The sequence below is a fragment of the Notamacropus eugenii genome, chromosome 3 (genome assembly GCF_028372415.1).
Source record: "Notamacropus eugenii isolate mMacEug1 chromosome 3, mMacEug1.pri_v2, whole genome shotgun sequence".
NCBI lineage: Eukaryota > Metazoa > Chordata > Mammalia > Diprotodontia > Macropodidae > Notamacropus > Notamacropus eugenii.
Genome location: NC_092874.1, coordinates 351,596,284 through 351,623,301, shown reverse-complemented (window position 1 = coordinate 351,623,301; position 27,018 = coordinate 351,596,284). Strand labels below are relative to the sequence as shown.

The 27,018-nt window shown below is 35.9% G+C and overlaps 1 protein-coding gene across 2 annotated transcripts in view; it reads left to right on the top strand.

Annotated features, from left to right (window-relative positions):
* MAN2A1 (mannosidase alpha class 2A member 1) overlaps positions 1 to 27,018 on the top strand; it is a 221,211-nt gene that overhangs the window by 126,293 nt on the left and 67,900 nt on the right. For both annotated transcript variants that reach the window (XM_072597247.1, XM_072597248.1), the window contains 3 exons: positions 3,102 to 3,287; positions 6,729 to 6,843; positions 9,153 to 9,220. In XM_072597247.1, the coding sequence (XP_072453348.1) occupies positions 3,102 to 3,287; positions 6,729 to 6,843; positions 9,153 to 9,220 (369 nt within the window). The remainder of the gene's footprint in view (positions 1 to 3,101; positions 3,288 to 6,728; positions 6,844 to 9,152; positions 9,221 to 27,018) is intronic.

Here is a 27,018-nt window from a genome sequence, read left to right as displayed (position 1 = left end):
CCTGAGCTCTAAGCAGCTCACATAGGCCTATTAATGGGCTGGAAAGATCTTCCCATTCCATTAACATTATCCCATAGTAAGTCAGGTTCTTTTTTGTTTTTCCAGCCTATTTCTTGATTTGGATCTTTATGTTAAAAGTTAGGTTTTGTTTACCTGGGAGCGGGGGTGGGATTTCCAAGTTACAGGTTTTTTTCATGCAGCTGTCTTTCCCCACCTAGTTCTCTAAAATTTCAATGCTTTCCAAGGTGGTGTGGACCTGGGAGAGTTGTGTTCACTGCTTTCCTGCTCTGGTTTTCATCTGGGAAAGGCCCTATTACTTTGTAGCTGCAGGTGCTAAGCGTTCCTCTTTCCTAGAACCAGGGCCTCCCCTCCCTTGTGAGCTTGAAACTGTGATCTAGAACTGGATATGGACAGCGGAGTTGCATAAAATAACACCTAGTCCTATGATCAGTGCTAGCAGAGTGGTCCCCTATAATCCTTGTATGACCAGTTTTCCAGGCCCCTGACTATCTCTGGGCTGAGTCACTGATGTTGCTGCTGCTTTCAGGGTGAACAGTTGGTGTTGCATGTATACCAGACCAGCCCCATCCCAGTGACATAGATCTCTCCTTCTGAATTTTGTCTTGGGCTTGAAAAATATCTCACCCTAACCTTTTTTTTTTTTTTTTTTTGGTCTCTGCCACTCTAGCATTCTATCTGAGACATCACTTTAAAGTTTTTTGGAAGGGATGTTGGGACAGCTTGGCTATAGTGCTCCGTCAATGCCACCATCTTGGCTCCACTTCACCTTGATGTCTTTTTAAGCATATTTAAGGTGTTAAAACAGAGGTCCTGAGGGTGGATCAGTTATGTTCTGAGAGTTTGAAGAATTGAAAGAGAAGAGAGAGGATAACAACTGGTATAGAAAGAACTGAGATTTATGAGAAAAGGAGAAATGGCATAAGTTGATCCTCACTTATCTAAAATAAACTAAAGGGGATTAAAACCACATAGAAACAAACAGTTGGGTGTAGAAATAATCTGAACCTCAACAGAGAAATAAGTAGGGAGAGGGAGGGGGATTAAGAGGGAAGATAAAACCAGGGAGGAAACTGTTGCAAAGCAGAAGAAAATTCCTAATCCTGAAGCAGAGATTCAAAGGAAAAAAGAAGAGGCCAGTCAGTTGGGAAATGGCTGAATAAACTCAATTGTATATAAATACAATAAAATATTTTCTTAAGATGCCATGGACAGTGTCATAGAAATCAACAAGCCCTCTTTGAATTTACATAGGAATGAAATAAGCAGAACTAGGTGAAAAATATATGCAACATTTAGAAGAAAATTAACTTTGAAAGACTTTAAAATTCTGATCAAGGTAATGACCCAAGCTTGTTTATGTAGGACTTCTGATGGAGCACATTACCCATCTCCTGATGGGTGATGGACACCTGGTGCAGAAAGAGACATACGTGCTTGGACATGATGTGGATTTATTTGGTTTGACTGTATTTATTGTTACAGAAGTTTTTTCTTTTTCTTCCCCCACCCCGCATAGTTTTTAATGAGAGGTAAGGATTAGGGAACATACAGGGAATTGTCAATGGTGAGAGAATTATCAATTTTTTAAATTAGTCCATCGAAGTATTTTTTTAAATGCACAGAAGAGAATAGGTGAAGTTCAGAAAAAGGCTCAGACCAGGATAGTTTTGAAAGTAACATGGAATTTATAACTTAACTTTTCTTAAAGCAGTGTGGTTCACAAGAACAAATTTCAAAACCTGATATAGTTTTAGAAAGAAATTTATTAGGTTAGTGTTAGAGCTGGAGAGAAGGGGTAGCTCCCTCCCCAAATGTTTGGTTACTGTATGTAGAGTTCAGAGAAGGGAATAAAGACATTTACCTGATTGGCCTCACTTAGGCAATAGGTAGTCTCCAAAAGAAAGGCAGTTTAAGATGTATCTCAATAGGTAAATCAATGTATTTTAGGGAACCCAAGACATAAGCTTTGGAGAGGGGGACGCAAAACAAGTACTGGGTGGAATCTAAGCATTCCTAACAAGCATCTGGCTTCCCTGTAGCATCTCTGAAGTCAGTCTGACTTCTACTATAAGTTAAACTATTAATAAATGGTAAATAATAATCCACAACAGTGTGGCATGTAGTTTCACAATTTCACACATAGTCCTCTTTTTTGTGTAGTGTATTTGGAAATGTACAAAATTTTTTTTGGATATTAAGAAATTTAAAACATTATTTAAAGAGGAAGAATGAATTCTAGATAAAAGGGGAACTATTAATGTGAAGTTTTGAGAAGAGTCAGTAATACAGTGTTAGGAAGTAACATGAAATAGGACTAGAAAAGTAAATGAAAGTTAGATGGTAAATGGCTCAAAAATTCTGAATGAAGATTTTATTGTAGAGACTTTAGGAAGCTGCAGAAGAGTTCTGATCAAGATTGTGAAATGATCAGGTCTTTTTCTTAAGAGATTCTCATTCTCTCTCTGCCTCTCTCTCTTTAAGCCCCCCTCCCCCTTCTCTGCTCTTTCCTTCCTAATTCCTTCCCATGGCCCCAATATTTTGGAACTGGTGAGTTTAGAATGAGACTTCCCAATATAAATTTATAGCAACCAGATGGCAAATCAAAGGTAGAGCCCAGGAGAGAAATTTTATCTGGATATGTAGATTTGGGTATCATCTGCATAGTGATGATTATTAAATCTATTGTGGTGGATGAGGTCACCAAGGGAGAAAAATATATAGAGAAAAGACTTAAATCAGTAGGAATCACATGTCATCAAGTTACTACATTGAAGAATTTTTTTTTTCTAATGAAGTCATAGAATCATAAAAATTAGAGCTGAAGGGGACTTGTAGAGTTTAATTTAACCCCTTCATTTACATAGGGGAATTATGGTCTGTAGAGAGAAAATGATTTGCTCAAGGTAACATAAGTCATTAATACCAAGACAGATTTTGAAACTAGGTCCCCTAAATTTGAATCCAGTGATTTCCACTATACTTGCAGTGTTTTATTTTACAAACGTTTGTACAATACAGATATTCTCTCTTGTTTCATAATATGTTTTAAATGTTTTGTGTTGCTATTTTTGTCCTATTAGGGCTGCTGAGATTCTTTATTCTTTTGCACGAATACAAGCTCAGAAACATAAGAAGACAAGTTTGTTTCCTTCATCATCATATTATCAGTTACTGACAGAAGCCAGAAGGAACCTTGGACTTTTTCAACATCATGATGCCATTACAGGAACTGCTAAAGATTGGGTGGTTGTGGATTATGGCACTAGGTAATGTTGTTTTTAAAGGTTTTTGTTCCCCCTTTTTATATAGATTTTAAGATTAATTATAGTTTTTTATTTTTCTGTTTTGGTTTTAATAGTTTCCTATATATGTTAAGTTGCATTGATGATATTGCCCCAAATGGTATTTTTTTGTTTTTTTGCAAAACCCTTGGCAATGTGCAAAGCCTTTCTTATGAAACATAGTGACAAATACTGATTTAAACCACTTTTAACTTTGCCAGAAAGTGTTTTGTTATAAAAACAGATCATACATAGGAATGATGCTGTTGCAGAGGAGGGGGAAGTAGTTTCTGAGTGGTGATTTATCATCAAATAAATAATCTGTAAGTCATCTACTATAAAAGCAAATATTGTTTTGGTCAACTAGTGGAGTTGTTTCTTTCTTGATGCCATATTGAAAGGCATGTTTACAAAAGAAAGTATATGTAGAAGAAGGTAATAAGGATGATGAAAGATATATTAAGGAGTAAGAGGAATTAGAAATCTTCCCTTTGAGAGAAGACTTTAGCCTGAGAGCAGAGATGTAATAGTTTCTTCAAATCTATCTTGGGATCTTCAGTTATTTCTTAGGATCATACATTTAGAGTTAGAAGGAATCTTGGAGGTCAGTGTAGTCCAACCCCCTAACTTTATAGATTAGGAAGCTGAGGCCTTGAGTAATAAAGTGACTTGTCCAAGGTCATGAAGCAACAGGTAACAGAGACCCAAACTGAGCACTCTTTCTGTTGTATACTGTACGACCTGTCTTCAGGAGGAGAAAGTGAGGCTGGTGACCTGCACACCCCTCCCTCACTCAAACCAAAGTCAAGTGCAAGTCATGGCATCATTTTTCTGATGTTGTGGTCATCTTCGAAAATGAAGAACGAACACAACAACAATCAACTTTGTATAGCCAGGTTATTTTTTTGTTGTTTGCTCATTTTTGAGCCAGTTTTTTGACCTTTAACTTTATATTAAAGTTGGATTCTACTCCTGTCCCAAGCTTCAGAGTTTTTTTGTGTTGCTGTTTTTCCGAGCTAATTGTGGGTGTCTCTAAGTTGTCTGTTCTTCCAAGGTGGTATGGTCTAATGAGAGATGTGGTCACAGCTCTCTCAGCCTGTGCTTTGGTCTGTGAGCAGCCACACACACTCTTTTCTTCCCTGGACCCATGTCCAATGTGTCTGCCCCTTCTAGTTCTCCACCTCTTCCTTGGACTGCGACCCAGAGCCCCATATGGGCAATGTAAGATTTTTGTTCCAAATGCCAACAAAAGATCCCATCTAAACTCCTTCTGGTCAGTTGTCTGAACCCCTTATGTCTGTGGTTTGAGAGTTCTGGAAGCTGCGATTGCTGGGTTATCCTCAAGGCTTTGTGCTGGCTTTCTGGGACATAGCCTGTGGTAGCATGGCTGGCTAGTATTGGACTGTACTCCACTCTCACTCCAGTGAGACACATCTTTTCTGCCAACATTCTAAGTTGTCTTGGGCTGAAAAATTGTTTCAATCCATCCTTTTGTTGGTTCTGCCACTTCAGAATTAATTTTGAAGCATCATTTTAACATTGTTCAGAAGACAATTTGGGAGAGCTCAGAAAGGCTCTACCTTGACTTCACCATCTTGGCTCTATAAAAAAAAATGCATTCTAAATAACTATAATAAGAGTATAGTTGGTGAAGAACATCCTCTTTTCTTAAACTTTGCACTGGCTAATGAGAAAGCATCATCATAATCCTTTTATCTTTTAATGGCTACCTATGGAATATGAGATCTCATTAATAACTTTGTAGTTTCCAAGTTTTGGTCCAAATTTTTTCTTCCTGACTGAGCTATGCACACTTCTGTCTGTCATATGAGAGTATTTTTTCTTAAATAATATCAAAATTCATCTGGAGGAACAAAAGGTCCAGAATATCAAGAGAACTGATGAAAAGAAATGCTAGGGAAGGTGGCCTAGTTCTACCAGATCTCAAATTGTATTATAAAGCAGCAATTATCAAAACCACTTGGTAGGGGCTAAGAAACAGAAGGGTAGACCTGTGAAATAGGTTAGGTACTCAAGACACAGTAGTCAATGAATATAGCAATCTCCTGTTTGATAAATCCAGGGACCCCAGCTTCTGGGATAAGAACTCACTGTTCAACAAAAATTGCTGGAAAAACTGGATGACAATGTGGCAGAAACTAGGCAAAGACCAATGCCTGACACTGTACACAAGAATAAAGTCCAAATGGGTACATGATCTAGGTATAAAGATTGATACTATGGACAAATTAGTGGAGCAAAGAATAGTGTATTTATCAGATTTATGGAGAAGGGAAGAATTTTTGACTAACAAAGAGATAGAAACCATTATGAAGTGCAAAATGGAAAATTTTGATTACATTAAACTGAAAAGATTTTGCATAACCAAACCCAATGCAGCCAAGATTAGGAGGGAAGCAGAAAACTGGGAAAGAATTTTTGACATTAGTGTCTGTGATAGTATTTTTTCTTATCAGAGCAAATACTCAAGTGTATGGAATGAAAACTTTGGCTGGGTCATGTATTACCTTTCCCTAAAAAGAAAATTTGTATTATCCTGTGAATATTTTTGGTTGCCCAGTTCTCCAGATATTTAATCCTTTACAGGAAATATAACTTTTGCAAAATGATTTTATAAATGGCATAAAAAACTTATCAAAGAGCGCAGTATTTTCCTGCATTGGGGAAAAAAAAACTAATGGTAATCTATAAGAAGAAAGCATTAATTTTGGTGGTTAGAAGTTTGTTGATATAAACATGATCAATATGTCTATACAGTTGTATTCATTTGATTCCTTAACGTTTTAAATAGATATGGTTGTATTTTTGAAAAATTCATCAAATTTATTTCAATTTATCTCATTAATATAATATTTTTAGAAATGTTAACTCTCCAGGCAAATGATTATGACCATGTAACAAAAAATGACTTGTCATCAACTGACTTGTAGACTTGTAGACTAAGGAGAGTCAGAAATCCCCCCCTCCTTTTTTACCTCAATCTTAGCCAAAAATATTGCTAAATTTTAACTTTGCTTCTTTTAGTAAATTTTATGTTGATATTTTGATAGAGGATGTTATGATGAATCAGGATGGTCATTCTGAACATTATTTTTCATTGTAGAGAAATATAGAAGAAAATATAACACAGGAATTTTATTGGAATTTTTTGTACTTAAGATAATTTTTAAGCTTTTTTCTTTGGATCCTTTCTGTTCTCCTAAAAATGGAGTTCCAGAAAAGTGTTTTTTGAGATATATTTTCTTCTTCTTTGATTATACACAGAGACATGTGTATATACATATATACATCACACATATATGTACATATATAAAATAAACTTGGTTTACTCATTATAGTAATAAAGACACAAATATGATTTTCTTGACATTTGAGTTCTCAGACTAGTAAATTTTCTTTTCACAGACTTTTCCATTCTCTAATGAACTTGAAGACAATAATCAGAGATTCTGCTCATATTCTCATTCTGAAGGACAAAGATGCCTACAGCTTTAACCCATCTATCCCCTTCCTACAGATGGTTAGTTTGGCTTGGTATTTTCATTTTTCTTTGAAACATAAAGCTGTATTCTTGTTTGGTGCAAAAGAGTAATTAACAGAGACATTGAAGTGTAATTATCTCATTACCTTTTATCCCCTAGACTGACATATACTAGGACTCATGAGTTGTCCATTTGCAGAAAGGTAAATCTATACTTAGAAGCAGCTAGGTGCCTCAGTACATAGAGCACTGGACTTGGAATTAGGAAGATTTGACCACTGGCAGGTCATTTAGCCTCTCTTTTGCCTTGATCCACAGGAGAAGGAAATGGCAAACCACTCTAGTATCTTTGCCACAAAATCCCCATATGGAGTCATGAACAGTCATAACTGAAAAACAAATGTAGACTTGCATGACCAAAACCATTTGTAATAATTCAGGTGGAAATGCTAAATTTAATTTAAATTTAATTCAAATAGTTTGTAATAATTTAAATAGTACGTAATTCAAATAGTATATAATAAACGGAAATGATGAACTCATTAGAAAGTACTGGGTGGGACATAGGTTACTGTAGTGTCTGATACATTGTAGGTACTATATAAAATAAAACCTAGCTAATTTTGGTATTGTTCGTTTTCAGAATTTGTTTCTTTGATTATGATAGGCATAAATTATATTTGAGCTAATTCCCACTTTTTCTTACTTTAGATCAGAGATGGGTCATCTCCTGTTTTCCTTCAAAATGTGTTGTCACTGCGATTTTGTTCTGAATGAGCTTAATTAGTTTTCTCAATTCAGACAAAACGTTTCTGGACCTTATAAGCTCTTAACTCTCTTGACTTATGAGTGAATCATTAAATGGAGCTAATGTCTACTACAGGAAAGAAAAATTAGCAAATTTATTAAATAGAATTCTATTTATACTTTTTTTATTGGCACTAATAACTTTTAATTTCAACTTTTCCTTTTTTTGTTAGTGTCTGTTAGCAGATGGTACGTATTTGAATTTCATAGGTACATTTGAATTTGTTACTTATATTTGTGTCAGGAACTTGGGCTTTTTAAAAAAGAATACTTATTAGTTCTTATATATCTGGGCCAGTGTAATGTTAAGGGAATTTGAAGATCTTCTCTGCCCCTTAGTAGGCCTATGTGACTGGCTTTGAGCTTTGGCTCAACCCACAGCCTGAGCCATATGAAACCCATGGTGGGAGGAGCTTGCTGAATGGGTAGAGCAGGAAGGGCAGAGCTGAGACAGAGGGAAGGGGAGCTGAGAGAGAGGCAGCAGGCAGAGCAGCTGGCCTGGATGAGAGAGGGGCATTTTGCCCAAGGGAGCTTGTTTGTGGGGAGGCCTGACAGAGGGAAGGCTTGGCTATGGTGGTCTTCCCACTATTGATAATGTGTACAATCTTCCTTGTTACTATGGTGGAATTGGCTTTCTGGTCTCTGAATACATATTTTGGTTTCATCTTTTAGGAGTTTATATATTGCAAATTTACCCTGGAAAAACTCTTGCATATGCAAAGCAGCTGCTTTGGCACTACAGGCAGCTAGGTGGATAATGCACTGGGCCTAGAGTCAGGAAGATCTTAGTTTAAATTTGACCTCAGACACTTGATAGCATTGTGGCCCTGGGCAAATCACTTTAGCTATGCTTGCCTCAGTTTTGACATCTGTAAAATGGGGATAATAATAGCTCCTACTTCCTAGGGTTTTTTTTTTTTGAGGATTAAATCAGACTTGTAAAGCACTCAGCACCCTTCCTGGCACATACTAGGCATTATACAAATGTTAGATATTGTCATCATCATCATCATCCTTGACTCAGTGTCCCTTTTAAGACAAATTGACGACACACTACGGTAATGGATGCCCAAGTATTACAGAAAGTTAACTACCATAAGGGCTGGACCCATGATTTTCCTAGTGTAGGAAACTCCCTGTCAAGAAATTTTTCCAAGCAAAGTAGGTCAGCATATTGTGTGCATTTTATAATATTGGATGCCCTGCTTCTTGCTGCCAGTTAGAGGCATCTTGGGTTCAAAGATCGTCAGTTCTCTATCCACTCTTCCTGTATAATTATCCTTCTTTGAGTAAAAAAAAAATTCATTTTTAATTTGCCACTTGATACTCTATTAGAAACCGCCAGCTCCATTTGTTTTCTATTCTTATTTGTATGTGTTTTCATCTTAGGGAATAATTAGATATAAACTTTAAGACTTGACAGGAATGAAGAATTTTGCATTGTATCTGTTTATGGTTAGAAATTCTTCACCACATTGACAGCAGCCATTTTTGAAGTGTGAATTCTGAAAGTCATATCAATAACTTGTTTATCCCCGTAGGAGAGTGAGCAGCAGTCTCAAGATAGTCTGCCACGAAAAACTGTGATAAAGCTGAGTACGCAGCCAAGGTAAATATGTAATTTCTATGGAGCTTGTTATTAGTAATTTTTGTTGTGTCTCCTTTGCTCCACATAATGTAAGTTTGGCACCAGTTTTCATTTCCTCCAGATAGAACTTTACATTAAAAATAATGGGGATGGTCATTTTGCTACTTTTTTAGGCTAAAAACTCATAACAGCTGAGTTTGAAAGCAGTAGAAAGTAATATTATATCCAGTAGGTAACTGGTGAATCATAGTGACATTTCCTTGTTTTAGGAGGAAAATTTTAATTTCAATTGTAGTATTGGCCATTGCCATATCATACTTTATGAATAACCTATTTAATATCTTTTACATTGTCATTTGTTTTTAATCAGTATGCAAGGTAGTTGTTTTTTTTTTTTTTAAACAAAGCAGAACTTCATTAATTAAACGAAATGCTTTAAGTAACTGAGCTTGCGTAAAGGTGAGTTTTAGTATATAGTGCTCGTTGGGCACTTTTTTCCCCTTTGCACTAACAATGTTATCACCTTCCCTTAAAATTAATGATGTGAAGTAAAGTAAACGATGAAGAGGGAGAAGAGAATATTGGGCAGAAAATCTAGTTAACAAAGTGATTTGGAAAAATGACAAATAACTGAAAATTTCTATTTTTATTTATCTTTTCTTTAGGATTTTTTCTCTTATTCTGGTTAAGATTTCTCTAATTCATTATCAGTTGATTTCGTCAGTTTAAACTTTTTCATACAATGATTTTTAATGCCGTAAGTACCGAAGTTTAGTTACATTATACAAATAGTAGGTTAAATTGAAAAGTGATGTAATTAGTAATTTCATTCTGAGCACTGAGTTCAAATGAATTAAATTTAAAAAGTATTTGTTTGTTTGAGTGACAGACTTTATTAAGTGGACTAGAATAAAATTTGAAGCATACTAGAAGCTCAGAATGTATGGATAAAGTGACTTTGTATTCGCTGATATATATCCTGGTGTCAGTAATGTTACCTCAGGATGCCAGTGTTTATGAAAATGAAGGAGTAGGAATATGGGATCCAGTGTAATTGTCTATTATTTAAATGCGAGGGTTTGTGTAGCTTTAAAAGGTTTTTTTTGGATAATGTTGTGATATTCTTTATATAAAAAATGTTTCTTCCTATTGCCTGTTCTTTTAAATATTTATTGCTAATACGTTTGACTCTAGGTGTTAGCTTTCCTGCTACTTGTCTTTTAGCAATTTTTTATTGCAGCAATAATATGGTACATGAGTATGAGTGACCCTTACCTGCAGCATCTCCAAATTGCCTAGCCTTGTTTTTGGCATAGGAGTGGGCGGGTGGGAGAGAGGTAGGTTTATGAGTGAGAAAAATTTTCTTATATTTTTGAACTTTGATATTGAAGAATACTTTTATGTGATTAGAATGGAATTTAATGATTCTGTTAATAAAGAATGACTTTTGTGTGTTGTTTTAAGGCATTTAATGTTCTAATAGTTATCTTTACTTTAAGATTGACAGATTCATCTGTAGTTGTAGCTACTTTCTATTTTTTCTGGTTGGAATGCATTGTGAACATTGCTTATGTGAGATTGTCAGCTATTTCTACTTTATTCTGCTTAATGTATTTTCAGTGTCACAGATTTTTTCCCCCTCTCAATATTTGTTTTTTATGTAAGAGGACTTCACATATATAAAATGTTCATATATTTGTTTTAAAATAAGGTTCTTATAAGGATGCATGTAATTATCTAAATTTATCTTTTTTCCAATTTAAATACTGGATTATATTGTTGGATCTTCTTCCCAAGTACTAAGCAAAGGGTGAAGAAATGTCTGATTTGCTGCAGAATCAAGTATGCATTTTTTTTTTTAAAGAAGATATTGCTAACCACTGTTTGTACTCTCATGGATTTAGTGTGGTTTTTTGTTTGTTTTCCTTTCTCTTGAAGAGTATATGGGGAGGGGATTATCTTTATTTTAACTGTGCTATGCATTTAACATTTGCTTTAGAAATCATTAATGAAAAGCAATGAATTTTACATTATGAATGATGGTGAACTTCACTTTGCTAATGGCATTACTTTCTGTGATCTTTCCGTGGTCCGTATCTAGACGTTGGCCATGTTAGTCTAGAACCTACAAATATTTTTTCTTTCTCCTTTCTCTTTGTATCTTCTCAATAATTTCTCCATTTCTCCTAGTTTAATTGGTCATTGCTTTGGAGTCAACTTCGAACTGTATTTGTAAGCTCCATGTCTGTCTTGCTCTCCAGTCCTGTTTCCAGCACTTCTCAGCATTGGTAACACTGTCCAGTGCTTTCTCCTCGTTGCTGTCTTTCCCTATACTACCATCACTCAGTAACCTCTTTTCCTGTGAAGTTTATTCTATCTATATTTGTCACCCAATCAAGATAACAGCTATCTACCATCCTACAGGAAACCTTCCTTCTTGAGTGACTTCAGTGCCTGGTTCACAGTCTATTTCTTCCCTCATTCCTGCCTGGGAAGACTAGGAGACTGCAGCATACCTATTGATATGCCCTCAAATACCTTAACCTCCCATTTCACCAATAATCTCAGCTGCCAGAGTCATACCCTTCATCTTGCCATTACACCAAAATGATTACCAACTTCTGTTTTCATGAACTTTGAAATTTCAGCCATAATTTGTCTCCTGACCTACAGTCTCAAATTTCCAACTACCTGTTGGACATCCTTAGCTATATGCCTCAAAGACATCTTGAATTTAATATTTTTTTAATGTTTCCTGTCACCTAACTTGTACCTCTTCCTAATTTCCTTATGACTCGAGGGCATCATCCTCCTCCTAGTCACTCTGCTTCACAGCCTAAGAATCATCTTTGATACCTTACTCTCACCCTCCATGTCCCATCAGTTTCCAAGTCCAGTTATTTTGCCTTTGAATCATCTCTTGTTCAAAACATCTCTGTCTTCTGATATTACCATCATTCTGGTGGTGGCTCTCATCACCTCCTTACTCTGCTATTTCTGTTTATCTCCCTGCCAAGTCACCCCTTTATTCATTAGACTCCATTGGCTCCCTGTTGCCTCCAAGACTAAATATCAAGTCCTTTGTGTGATTTTTTAAAGCCCTTCATAAAATTTTCACATAATCTTCTACTTTTCCAGTCTTAAATCATACTGGCCTCCTTTCTGTTCTTCACACAAAACATTCCATCTTCTAATTCCAGATATTTCAACTGACTGTGTCCTTGCCCAACACTCTCTCCCTCTTCATCTTCACCTCCTGACTTTCTTGACCTAGCTTCTGCCCGGCAGCCCTTTTCAAAGTCTTCCATATTCTTAGTTCCTTCCCTCTGATGTTATCCCGTATGCATGTTGGTTTTGTACATAATTGTTTGCATGTTTTCTTCCCCATTATACTGAGAGATCCTTGAGAACTGGAACCTTTCCTTGTATCCCCATGCTTAGCACTTAGTAGGCACTTAATAGATGCTCATTTATTTGACTTATCACTTTCTAACCAAGAACATCTCTTTCTGAATGTCCCAGCATCTGAAACTCAATATATCCAAAGTATAACTTACATTTCCCTGCAAATGTACCACTGTTTAACTTCCCTATTTCTACTGAGGAAAACTACTAGTCATGTGAGTTTTGCATGTTTTGGTGTCTTCACAATCTTCACTCTCACATATTCCCTCTTAAAGACTTATTTTTAATTTTTGTTTACTCTGCCTCCATTTCCATTCACGTGACAGCCACCAGAGTTCCGACAATCATCCCTTTGTGATGTATGTTGCAGTAATTTTCCACTCAGTCTCCCAGCTTCCCTTCTCTCTGCTCTTTGGTCTCTTCTACATAGAACTGTCAAACTGGTATTCTTAAAGCGCAGTCCAAAAAATGCTCCTCCCTTTACTAAACACCCCTTTTATGTGGGCACTGTGCTTCTTACTAAAAATAATGGGGAAAAAAATAAATAGACCCTGACTTCAAGGTGCTTATGGTCTGTTAGGGAAAGCCCACGTCATCATCTAAACTTCTGAAAGGATTTTCCTTACACACAAATTTGAACACGCTATCTTCTTACTCAGTAAGCTTCAGTGGTTCTCTGTTGCCTCAAGAGTAAAATGTAAACTCTTGTGTTTGGCCTTTGAAGTTCCTCACAACCTGACCTCAGTTTAAATTTCTAGCATCATTATACATGTTCCTTCCCATGCAGTCCATCCTCATAAACAGCATCCTGTCTCCAATGAGAAAACATTATGGACAGCTCTTTTCCAATCTGATAGCGCTTTAGACATGCTAGCTGTTACTGTTACTGTTTATGTCATCATCATCATTGTACTGTCTGCACTTGCTAGTCCGTACTCCTGGAATACAAGATGTCTTCATCAGTACCTCTGTGAATGCCTCACTTCCTTCAAGACTCCGTATAAGAACCACCTTTGACATAACATCATTCCTAATACTGAAACTTGCTTTCTAACTATTGTTTATTTATTTTAAATTATTTTTTAATGTTTTGAATAGATTTGAAACAGCATGGACTAAATCCCATTATACCCCATCTAAAAGGTGTGCGTGTGTGTGTGTATAATAGTAAATATAGAATGGAAGAGCCCACGAAAGGGGAGACAGGTGAAAAGAGGACTGTTTGATGTACTCTAACCAAGTCAGTGATGAACAGCAAAGACAAGTTGACTCCTGTAGCCTTTTAGCCAGTCAATCATTAAATATTTACTGAGCACCTATTCTGTGACAGGTACTATGTTAAGCCCTGGATGTACAAAAAGTGACAGGGGGAGGTGTGACAGCAACCCTGCAGAAGTGAGAATTTATGTAAAGATAGATCTCTTTAGGATACAGACTTTGGGGTGTTGCTGATAAAGGGTATGCACAATTTTCTAGCCCTATGGGCATGGTTCCAAATTGCTTTCTGGACTGCTTGGATCCTAATTCCGACATTAGTGTCCCTGTTTTTTCCACTTTGCCTCCAACATTTTTCATTTCCCTTTTATGTCATGTTATTTTTCTGTAAGGTTAGCCAATCTATTAGATATGAGAATGTACCTCCGAATTGTTTTAATTTTCATTTCTCTAATTAGTGATTTAGAGGATTTTTTTTTCATATGACTATTAAGAGCTTTGATTTCTTCTGAGAACTTCCTCTTCATATTGGGGAGTGGCTCTTATTCTTCTAGATCTGACTGAGTTCTCTATATATTTGAGAAATGAGGCCTTCATCGAAGAAACTAGCTGCAAAATTGTCCTCCCAGTTCCCTTTTTAATTTGACCGCATTGGTGTGCATAAACTTTTAAATTTCATGGAATCAAAGTTATCCATTTTACATCCTGTAATGCTTTCTCTCTCTTGTTTGATCATAAATTCTTCTTTATTCATAAATCTGACAGGTGAACTATTCCATGTTCCCCCAATTTATATCTCTAAATGATGTAACCTTTTTGACCTCAATTTGGTAGACAATGTGAGATGTTGGTCTATAAGTTCTGGACATTTTATATGGCTATCTCATATGTCTGGAATACTTTCCCTCCTCATCTTTATCTTGTGGCTTTCTTCAAGTCCAAGCTAAAATCACATCTTACACCAAAAGCTTTTTCCAGTTCCTCTTAATGCTAGTGTATTCTTTCTGTTGATTATGTAGTATATATAACTTGTCCGTACGTATTTGTGTGCATCTTTTCTCCCCCATTAGGTGGTCAGCTCCCTGGGGATAGTGACTGTCGTTTGCCTTTCTTTGTATCCCCAGCACTCAACTCAATTCATGGCACATAGTAAATCTAAAAGGCAGTTAATAAATGCTTGTTGACTGATTGACACACAGATTTTTTAGCATTTAGGTTCAAAAAACCTTACCTGAGCTACAGAAATATGTGGTAATGAAATAGTGACATTTCAATATCCTTCTGTCAGTTTGGGATAAATCTTATGAAGAGATAATGTAAATACCAAACAGGAGAAATTACTGAAAATGCTAATACTAAAAAATTTGGGGGGTCTTCAGCATGAGATTTCATATTTCTCAGCCCTCCATGAAATTTTCCCCAAATTGATCATGTATTAGGACACAGCGATGTTGTAAACAAATGTAAAAAGGCACAAATAAAGTAGTAATGTCATAATAGCAGACTTTAATATCTCTCAGTTTAGACCAAATCCAATAGACCAATAAATAAACAAAAGGGAAAAAAATGTAAAATTGAACATATTCCTGAGAAAAACTAGAGTTCAGTGACTCAAAGAATCTTCCAAATGGGAGTATAAATATTGCTTAGCATGATATGAAACTTTACACTAGGAATTATATCCCTTAAACACTAACAGCGAAAATAAGTCACCTCAGTTACTAAAAATGAAAGCAATAGACCCAAATGGAGACTTAAATAGTGAGTGAGATAACAAGCAGTAATAGCAATAAATATTTATTTCAATATATATTTGAGTCATAATAGCAATTAATATTAGAAAGAAAATTATAATGGTAACATGACAATTTTTGGAAGTCAGCTATGTCAGCCTTCAGGTTAAATATATCCCTAAAAACTTACTAACAAAATTGAAAAAGAGAATATTAAGTGATTATTTACTTTTAAAAATTCAAAAGCCATCAAGTAAGTTTGAAATGAACATAAGATATTAAAATTAGAGATGAAATTTGTAAACTGGAAACCAAAAAAAAATCTGAAAAAATGACAAAGAAAGCTAAAAGCTAGTTCTTTTGAAAATACTAGCAAAATGGATAGACTTTAGCCAACCTAATTAAAAAAGAGAAGGGTAGAAAATCAGTTAAACAGTCACAACAGAACAAGAAAAAAACTTTTTAAAGGATCAGAACATATTGTGCATGTTTCTAACTAAGAAAACTGAGGATGCAAACCAAAAAAAAAAAAAATAGAGGTATAGCCCCCAAAATATAAAAGCTCAAATAACAGATCCTAAACAAAACTCAGCTAAAGATCCTAAATAATCTCTTTTCAGAAGAGGAAACAGAACTAGATGTAAAGGAATTATATATAACAAAAAAGACATCTGGCCCTAACAAATTCATAAGAGAATTCTTTCTAATTTTTAAAAAGACAGTGCCAGTACTACAGAAATGATCCAGAATTGAGAAAGAAGCACACTTTTATTAGATTCCTTTTGTGAATCAAATATATTACTGATCCTTAAACCAGGGAAGGATAAAGCATACAAAGAGTACTGTTGATCGATGTCATTAATTTTTTCAAAATTTTTAAATAAAATATTATCATGCTGACTACTAAAATTCATTCAACAAATCACTTATTTTGACCAGATTTGTTTTATACCAGGGATACAAGAATTCTTCAGCATTCAAAAAGCAATTATAACATGATTTATCATTATTAAAGACAAAACTGTATAAAACCACATGATTATCTTAATCAGTACAGAAAAAGTCTTTGAAAAAATATAGTACTTATCTGCTAAAAGTCCTTCCAGAATTCTGGCATTGAGAGACCTTTTTTTAAAAATAGCATACTGCTTTATTTATCTCTCTAAAACTTCAAACAAGCATCATATGCAATGGGGTTATACTAAATAACCCCAGTAGTAGTAGTTGTGGTGGTGGTGGTGGTGGTGGTGTTTGTCCTTTGTGACATCAAGATGATGACATGGCTTGCAGTTGACTCTGATTTGAGGGGGGGGAGGGCAGTGCAAGGTCACCAGCCTCACCTTCTTCTCCTGAGCCATCTGGGTCCCGTGGTCTGATATTCAAAAGGATGGCTGGAGATGGCCCAGGATGCAACAGGAGACCCTGGCTCTTTCAGGCTAAGGTTTTATAGTGTTCTCACTCTGAGTGAGAAACACCCGTTCAATGAATATGCTTCTTTAAGTAGTTGCTTAAGGGATGATCCCTTTAATAAAAAAAAAAAAAATCAAACTGGGAGGAGAAGACCCTCAGGGCTCCTGGGTAAAAGAGAAACAATTACTCTACCAAACCCCCCAGTAAATGCAGCTGTAAAGGAAGGAGGCCTGTTATTCACAATTATTATCTGAAATAGTTTTGGAAATGGTAGCAGTAACTCAGGAAAATGAAGAGAAGCAGACATTTAGTAAACACGTGCCCTGTACTGTGTGAAGCACGTCACACATGCTGTCACAGCATTTGAGTTCTCCCAGCTTTGGAAGGCAGGTGTTGTTATCCACGCTTGACAGAGGACATTGTGACAGGCAAAGTTAAGTGACTTGTCTAGAGTCACAAGCTGGTTTGAGGTCATACTGGAACTCGGGTTTTTCTGAATCCAGGTGCAGTGCTCCATCCTCTGTATCACCTCTCTGTCCTGAGAAAGAACATAAAGGCATGAAGATATGTAAGGAGAAAAGAAAGTTATCCTTATTTTCAGAAGATAGGATAGTTCACTGTGGTTGACAAATACTATGAAAGTAGTGAAAATACTGAGAGTTAATAGTTTTCCTAAAGTTGTAGGCTATAAAATAAACTCACAAAATTTGACATTTCTATAATGATAAATATAAGTCATTATATATAATTTTTATGTCAGTTGAGTCACAGAGAAATCTTGAAAGAAATAAAAACACCCTAAATAGCTCAAAAAATATTCTGTGCTTGTAGCTAGGTCACACCAATATAATAAAAGGAAAAATTTCACCAAAGTTAATGTACAGTTGTAATGCTGTGCCGATTCAACCAAATCAAAGGTTTGCTTAACAGAGCTGGATAAATAGCAAAATTTATTTGTGGAACAAAACATCTAGCATGTGAAAGGAAAGGATAAGATGGAAAGACTATTTCTAGTGCTCAAACTATATTTTTAAAAGATTTTATTGATGTATTTTAGCACAAACACAGAGCATCCCCATTCTATGAAGTCTTTTGTAGTAGAATAAATCTGTTGGGGGATCTTAAAGTGCTTGCAATATTACATATCTCTAGCATGTGAGTCATTCTCTATCCTAAATCTATCATCTGTCAGATTGCATGTTTCATCATCTGTCCTCTGGGGTGATGGACGATCACTGTATTTATTGTGGTTCATACAGCTTTCAAATTTGTTGGGGTTTTTTTTGCAGTTTTTTGTTGCATAAATTCTTTTCTTGGTTCTACTTATTTCATTTTTCAACAGTTGATATGTCTTCAATATCTTTGAAATAATGTCTTTTCCTATTTCTTGTTGCGCAATAATGTTCTATCCCATTTACATACCATGACTTTTTCAGTCATTATCAAACTGTTCTAAAGCAGCTATCATCAAAACCATTTGGTCTTACTTAAATAAGATGGAAGTATTATCAAAAGGATAGACTAGATCATAGAATCCAAAAGAATGCAACTGAATAATCTTGTACTCAAAACAGTAGAATACATAAATTACTTAGGAAAGCACTCCCTAATTGAACAAAAAAAACTGCTAGGAACACTGGAAAGCAGTCTAGCTGAAATTAATCTTATACCACTACCTTATGCCATATTCCACAGTAAATTCAAAATGTATATGATCTTAATATTTACCAAATCATATGTCTCTGCCAGGGCATGTGATGCATTCTTAACCAAATAATAGATACAATTAGAAAAAATAAAATGGATAACTTTGATTAAATGAAACGGAAAAGTTTCTGCACAAGAAAAATTATCTCGGATAAGAAAGACGCTGTTTAAACATCAAATAACTTTTTGTCAGATTTCTAAAAAAGATGATTTTGTATCCAAGATATGTAAGCAACTAATAGATTTTGCATTTACATAAATATATTCATAAACATCATATATCCATGTATACCATATAGACACAGTCCAAAGAATATATAAACAGTTCTCAAAAGAATACAAAATAATAATGTTCCAAATCATTAATAACAAGGGAAATACAAAATAACGATCCTGAGTTTTCATCTTTTACTCTGTAAATTGACAAAGATTATAAATAATGATAGAGTTGGAAGGCAAGAGATCTGATGTGGCTTAGTTGGCTTCTGAGGTGATTTACAGTTCTGAAAGTATCTGATGTGGTCATTTTCAAAGGTACAGATTTCTTTCACATACTTGATAAGAGGAGTAGAAGTTAAGAAAGTATACTATTTCTTACTCTTTTTATTTTTTGAAGCAATCAGGGTTAATCGACTTGCCTAGGGTCACACAACCAGTAAGTGTCTGAAGTTGGATTTGAGCTCAGGTCCTCCTGACTCCAGGGTCAGTGCCCTATATCCACTGTGCCTCATCTCCCTTCTTCGGGGTACTTTAATATAGCCAAGTATTACTCTGCATCTTGACAAAACCTTCTGGGAAAGCTGCATTCCAAACTGTCTGTTTGGAATTGGGTGTGCACCAATACCTCACACCCTGTTCCATGATAAATTCCAGGTAGTTATATAACCTAAACATAAAAGGTCATGTCATGATCAAATTATAAGAGCAAAGATGATAACTGCCTTTCAGATCTGTTTATAGACAAAGAAAAGACTTCACGAGTAAATAAGCTACAGAGGGGCTGTCTCATAGCTAATGTTTATTTCTTTGTGACAGTTAACTTGTTTTTCTTCTAATGTTTAGATTAGATTTATTTGTGTAGAGACTTTAAAAATTGTACAGAATCAAAGTTTTCCATTCTGTCTTGTGTGATCCATTAGATCTTGAGTGCAAGACTGTTTTTACCTTTTTTTGATTCCCAGGCATTTAACATATTACTCATCATGGAGGAGGCCAAACACTGACTGAATGAGTGACTGGACCATGCACATTTATGCAGAGAATTTGTTTGGTTTTTTTAATTGAGGGTTTGGAGTGTTGGAGAGGTGCAATGGATAGAGTGCTTGGCTTGGGAATCAAAGAAAGGCAAAAATATTCTCTGCCCTCAAGGTGTAATTGATCATGCAAAATCGAGTGTAAAACTTTATGTAACATTTTAAAACAAATCTAATGTAAAAATTAGAAGAAAAACAAGCTAATTGTCACAAAGGAAGCCCTTAATAAATGTTCTGGGGTTTCCCCCCCGTTAATTAAGAATTGTAAATTCAGTGGAAGAGTCAAAGTAAATTGAATGTCCTGTAATATGTGTTATTATTTTTTTTTAGTTTTAAAATTTCAGATTGCTATATGTTATGGCTCATGCCTACACAACAAACAATCTTTGTTATCTGGGTGGCAGAAGCTGGATCAACTGAGCTTAGAAGTTCAGAACTACAGTAGGGCCAAAATGAATTAGGTGTCCATACTTTGTCCAAGACCACTAATATGGTGAGTCCCTGGAATCAGATTGGGGGGAAGGATTTGGGCATCAGGCTGCCTAAGGAAGGACAAATCAACTCAGGCCAGAGCCTGGGTGAGATGGAGATGCCCAATCTCTCAAAAAATAAAAGTGTGAAAGGAAGAAAGAAATTTGAAATTGTTGACTATTTTGGAGAGTATATACCGTTCCTTTTTTAAAGAAGTTTTTATGCTTCCTTGAGAATTTATTTTTCAACTTAATTCCACTTTTCTCTTTTTAACCTCCATCCCACTTGTTTTTTGAAGTTGCTTCAAGTAGAGAAAGTTTATCCAGAACAGTTCAGAGCATAGACTGAAGGGATGTGGCATATTCAGTTTCCCATTCTTCTGAACCAGATTTTTTTTCCTTCTAAATGCAGATTAATAAAGCATGCCCTACAAGAGGAACAAGGAAAAGGATTTTAGTGAAGGTCACTTCCTGATCCTGAAAAAGTCAGGGAGGGCTTCAAGCCCACCTTGGACTTCACAACACTTCAAAACTTTGTGGTAAAAGAAAAAATTTAAATAGAGCCTTTGGAATTAATTATTTCAACCTTAAATGGAGTATAGCTTTGGCTTTTAGGGAAGAAAGTTGTGCCGTTAGTGATAGTAGGAAACTTTACCCATAGGGTAAGTGTAGGTACATAAAATGAACTTAACATGTTGTAGATGGGCATTTGTCTCCATGTGTTTTTCTTTAGCACTTATCCCTTGTGATGTGCTAGCATTGACTGCAAGTGATTTTTTTTTTCTGTATAGCTTGCTGCTTAATTAAGTGATCTGGTTGATTTATTTGGCTCATCTAATGGAGAATTATTCCTAGAACCACAAATGGTTTCCTAAGTGTAAAGGACTATATGCATGTTAATAATTTTTGTATTCAAGAAGTTCTGTGAAAAGAAAATTAAATTTTGACTGGAAAAATGTTTTATTCAATTACTTATAAGTAGGATTTTTTAAGTTTTTTCAGAAAAGGCCTTAGCCTTTTAGAATGATTCCTGATGAATTTGATTCAAATGAAATTTTTAGTCTTGGGAAAACCTGTCTAATATTTTGGTTTAGAGAAATTCCTTCTAGATAATGGATACATTAAAAGCAATGACTAAACTTGATGTCAGCCAAATAATGTCAATTTTTACAATTTTTGAGTTTTATATCAGTCAGACTTGAACAGTTGTCTTATATGGGCACACCTTTGGTATTAAAATGCGTCATGTTACTAAGCTCTTCAGTCTTAGTTTTAGGGTTTTTTTATGTTATAGAGTGAAATATTGAATCAACGTGTATACCATATATTGCTCTTATAAATGTTTAAATTACTTAGACCTAAATTTTTTTCAGTGTTCAGAAACAGTTTATATCTTTTAACTGCATTTGACGCTACAAATTGTTGGCTTTTACATTTCTAAACATTGCAAACAAAAAGTACTCTTTAAATTTTATTCTTCTTTGTCTCTGTTGATGCATACCTGGTGAGAGAAAAGAAACTTTTTAGTGTATCTCTGAAGAGGCATCTGTTTTGAAAAACATTGAATATGCCTCCCTGCCTTCTCAGTTTATTTGTAGAGAATCACTGAATTCTTATAGAATTCCTTTAATTCATCAATTAAATGGAGAGGGATGGATGGATAGACTGAGGGAGAGAAGAAGGAAAGGGGGAAGGGTAAGAAAGGGGTGTGTGTGTGTGTATGTGTGTGTGTGTGTGTGTGTGTGTGTGTGTGTGTAAGCAAGCTCTCAGTGATTAACACAGTACATCTGTCACTCGACTTACATGTAGTATGACATTAACCTTTTGGCATTATCACCACTCTACCCAACTTCTCTGTTTATATTGAGGACATCACCGTCCTTCCACAGTGCTTCATCCTTGATTACTTACAGTTGCCTGATGCGTCCTATCTGTTGGCGTATTTTGCTATTTCTATCCTCACAAAATCTCTTGGATACATCCAGTTCTCACTGCTCACAAAACCTTAGGTCAAGACCTCGTTGTCTCATGCCTGAAACTCTTGCCATGCCTTTAATTGGTTTCCCTGCCTCTGTCTTCTTCCTAATCCAGGCACTCCTCCACAGAACTAAGAATGTTTTTCCTTAAGTGCAGTTTTGACCACTTCCATTGGAAACTCTGGTGGTTCCTAGTTACCTCTCATATTAAGCATATACTCCTGTGTTTGAATTTTGAAACCCTTCACAGCCTCTTCTTCAATATATCTTTCCAGCATTATTGTACGCTACCAGTTTGGTCTGGTTAAATTGACCTTCTCTCTGTTCCTTACCCATGACACTCCACTTCCCACCTGGGTTACTCACCTACACCTCATAGAACCTTTCCCATAGAAATTCAGCTCTGTACCACCTTCTACACAAAGCCTGTCCCAACTGCTAGTGACCCTAGAGGGTTCTAACTACTGAATTTTTTTTTACTCTATTTGCTATGTTTATATTGTTTTACACGTATCAGATACTTGTTTTCTCTCCTGACAGAATGTAAACTTACTGAGCAGAGATTGTTTAATTTTTTTATCTTTGAATCCACAGTCTCTGGCCCATTATTAAGGTACTTAATAATGTGTATTTATTGGTTGATTGATCACTGTTGTTTCTCCTGGCTTGAGAGGGTGCTTATGAAGATATATTTGGCACTGTAACAACCTAAACCTCTAATGAATCAAGCAAGAGTTTTGGAGGCTAGACACAAAGGATATAATGAGAAGAATTAAACATTCCCTGTCCTCAAGAAACCCATGTTCTTCTTTTGGAGGAAACAATATGCATACATAAAAGTGTATACAGTGTGCACAGAATATGTAAAAAGTAAATACACCAGAATGAGGGTGGGTGGATATAGCAACTGGGCATGATCAGGTAATGCCTGAGGTAGGAGAAGTGTTTGATCTGAGACTTGAAGGATTACTGAAGAGTCTAAATGGCAAAAAGTGAGGAGGGAATATATTCTGAGCATGGGTCAGTCTATGCAGAGACACTGAAAGATAGAATGTTGTGTGTGAACAACAGCTGGAAGGTTCGTTTAACTAGTACATAGAATATATGAAGGGTGGTAATGCATAATTAAACTTGGAAAAGTAGTTGGAGTCAGATGGTGCTGGCCTTTAAATGATGAATTTGCTTTTATATTTTATTCATAGAGGTAATAGCGAGTCAGTAGAGTTTGAATAGGAGAATGACATTGTCAGACCTATGCTTTAGGCAAATCACTTTAGCAGTTAGGAGGCTATTGCAATAATCCAGGTGAGAGGTGATGAAGGTCTGAAGACTGGTGCCATGTTAGTGGAGGGAAAGGGATATATATATATATGTAAAAAGTGTTCTGGAGGTAGAACTGATAGAACAAGGAAGATAATTGGATATGTGGTATGAGGAAAAGGAAGGAGTAAAGAAAGACATAGGGTGTGAAACTGAGTTAGAAGGTGGTGTCCTTGGTGGAAATAGAGAAGTTTAGAAGCCTTTTTGGATAAAAGGTAATGAATTCTTTTTTGAACATTTTGAGTCTACAGTGTTGTGGGACATCTGATACCAAATGACTAATAAGTGGTTGGTGATATGGACCTGAAGCTTAGGAGAAAGATCTGGAGATAATCATTTCTCTTTGATACAAATACTTTTCATAACTTGCATTCCTTAGCTAAAATATATTAGAGTACAATTGCCGTAGAATGGTTGTGGTTTGTTCCTGCTGTTTGTAGAGAGAATGTTAGATTTCTTCCTCGTGGGACTTAAAGTAAAAAGTGGTTAAACTCTCATTTCATTTTCCTGTGGGTGTGATAATCATGATGACCAGTCCAAAAATATATATGTTCTTTTTGCAAAGGGTGTGTGTGTGTGTGTGTGTGTGTGTGTGTGTGTGTGTGTGTGTGTAGACAGTTTGACTTCAGGTCTTATAGGTCTTGGTTTAGAAAACTAGCAATTATACTATAGGAGGGGAATTTTATAGGGCAACATGAATTTTTTTTTCTTGCTCATCCCCACTTGTGCATTACGATAAATAGCAAAGCTTTTACGGTGTCTCTTTTTAGCCCCATGTATACCTTGACAGCATTTCCTTTATATGCTACTTTCTCTCCTGACATTGCTTCCACCCCAGTTCAGACCTTCGTTGCCTCCTGCCTGGACCAGCAGCTGCTCAGTGTCCCAGCCTCTGGTCCTTTCCTGCTCCAGTCCATTCTTCACTTTGCTGTCTACTTCTTTCCAAAAAGCAAATTTGCCATGCCATATTGCCCTCCACCCCCTTCAACTCCCCTTACTGCCTCCAAGAGCAAATATAAAATCTTGCTTGTCTTTTAAAGCCCTTTATTAACCTGACTCCTTCGAGCCTTTTTAGTCTTTTTACACCTTGGCCCCCTTCCCCTCCCCCAACCCCACTCCCTCTCACACAAACTTGAATACTCTGATCCAGCAACACAGGCCCCCTTGCTGTTCTTACACTGGGTCCTCCATCATCCACCTCTGCACCCTGCCATGTGAGGGCCTGGAACTCTCTCCTTTCTTATTGCTACCTTCCAGCTTCTGGCTCTCCTTCAAGTCTCAGCTCAAGTCTCACCCTGTAAGGATTCCTTCCTGATTCCCCTTCTCTCTGTTGATTGTCTCCACTTTATCTGGTATAGATCTTTTAGATACGTAGATTTTTGCCTGTTGCCTCTACCATTTGAATGAGCTGCTCAGAGCAAGGGATTATCTTTTACCTTTCTTTATATCTATAGCTTGGTAGGTGACAAATGCTTCGTGACTGATAAACTAATGTTATTTTAAGTTTTATTTTTTGAAATTAAACGATATTGTCAAGATTAGCTCATTTCTGTAGATACGATATTTGTGGTTCTATAAAGATTTGTAGTGTGATGTTTTCCAGCTGGTTTATGTTGATCATAGTGAATCTTACTAGACTTATTATCATAGACTTCTTAGACTATGTAATTCAGATTCAGATTGTTTCAGTGTATATATTACTCAAGTATTTTTTGCCACAGAGGAAGATTATTATACATCCTGTGACTGACAGAATGATTGTTGCAAACTTATATTGCCAGAATAATGTAATTTTCCATTCCATGGATAGTGAATGGAAATAGATATTTTATGAGGGCACTATTCTTTTATTTGGACATTTAAAAAATTGTTGGGGTAAAATAACTGTTGTCTTATGTTTCTATGTGAAAGGCACTGTAGAACAGGGTTCTTAAAATGTGTCATAAGCATAAGACTGTAAGAAACAATTTTTTAAAAATTAATTTATGATCCTTCTAAATCTAAGCATTTCTTCTAAATAGAGAGAGCATGGCAAAGGTGGGGGCAGAAAAGGGGGATGAAGGAAACAAAAAATGGATAGAGGCAGCCCATGACTGAAAATCTCTCTCTAACCCAATCTATTTCAGTTATACCAATCCTGTACAGTAGACCAAATTTCACAGTATGATAAAATATAATTAAAAAGCCCAGGGTAAAAATTTAGTTTAGCAGTTTTCTTCTTCAAAGTAGTGGTAGCTTAATTTGCTGTACACCCTTGAAGAATGATTGTCTTAAAACTATCCAATTTCTCTTTGACTACTCTTTTAAGTAATTTTTCTTTTCATATGCTTAATGCTACCCAAATTTCCATTAACTGAAGTAATAAGAGACTTATTCCTTCATTCAGGTGGATTATTTCCCCAATCCCTTCAGAGTATGGGGGAACAGACCCTTTACCCTTACTGAGTTAGGCTGCAACCCTTACTTAGAATTACTTCCTGTGTGCCAGGCACTCTGTTAAGCACAGGAGATATAGATGCAAGCAAACAGCTCCTGCCTTCAAGTTGCTTCCATCGTATTAAGGGAAGACAACATGTAAGTGGGCACTGAAAGGAGTTGTGTAGAGCAAGGAGGAAGGAGAGAAGGTCCCTGTTTTCCAGTTATGACAGCAGAGTCCAGAGAGTCGAACTTCCCTCATGGGTGGGAGGGGAATGAAGCATAGCTGACCTGGATCTGTTTTCAAAGTGAAGGTCCCTGGTTGGAACTCACCAATAGGAGAAGGTGGCTGGAATGGTGGAAGGATATTGAATGATGGGAAGACAAGATGAGCTGTTGTGACAATGAAAGTCAGAAAGACATCTCACGTTATAATGGCCGTCTAACTGGTCTTCTTTTCTCAAGTCTCCCCTTATTTCAACAGATTTTTCTAATCAGAAGGAGGGAAGCAAGATAGTGTTTTGTTTTTTTCCCCAAATTAGTTCAAAAGCTTCAGACTGGTATAATTTTAAAATGCTTACTTAGTATTTCTAATAGAGGGAATGGAGGCAATGAGCTGTTCCTACACTACTAAGCAACTGTTCACAATTTTTCACCCTACACAAAGTTTGCAACAAATCATGCTTTTGAAGATCAATCTTCTAGATTAAATTGACTATTTTCTGGTGTTTCCTTATGGAAATAAATTTGAAACCTTGCTTGTTAGTCTATTCTTTTAAAACTTAGTTTCTCATTTTTTCAGACTTAATTTGAAACTTAGACTGTAATCCCTAAAGAGGTTGTCATTTGGTCATTTGGGAGCTAAATACCTTAGGTTTTCTTTCTGTGTCATTTTTAGCCACTTAAAATGGTTGA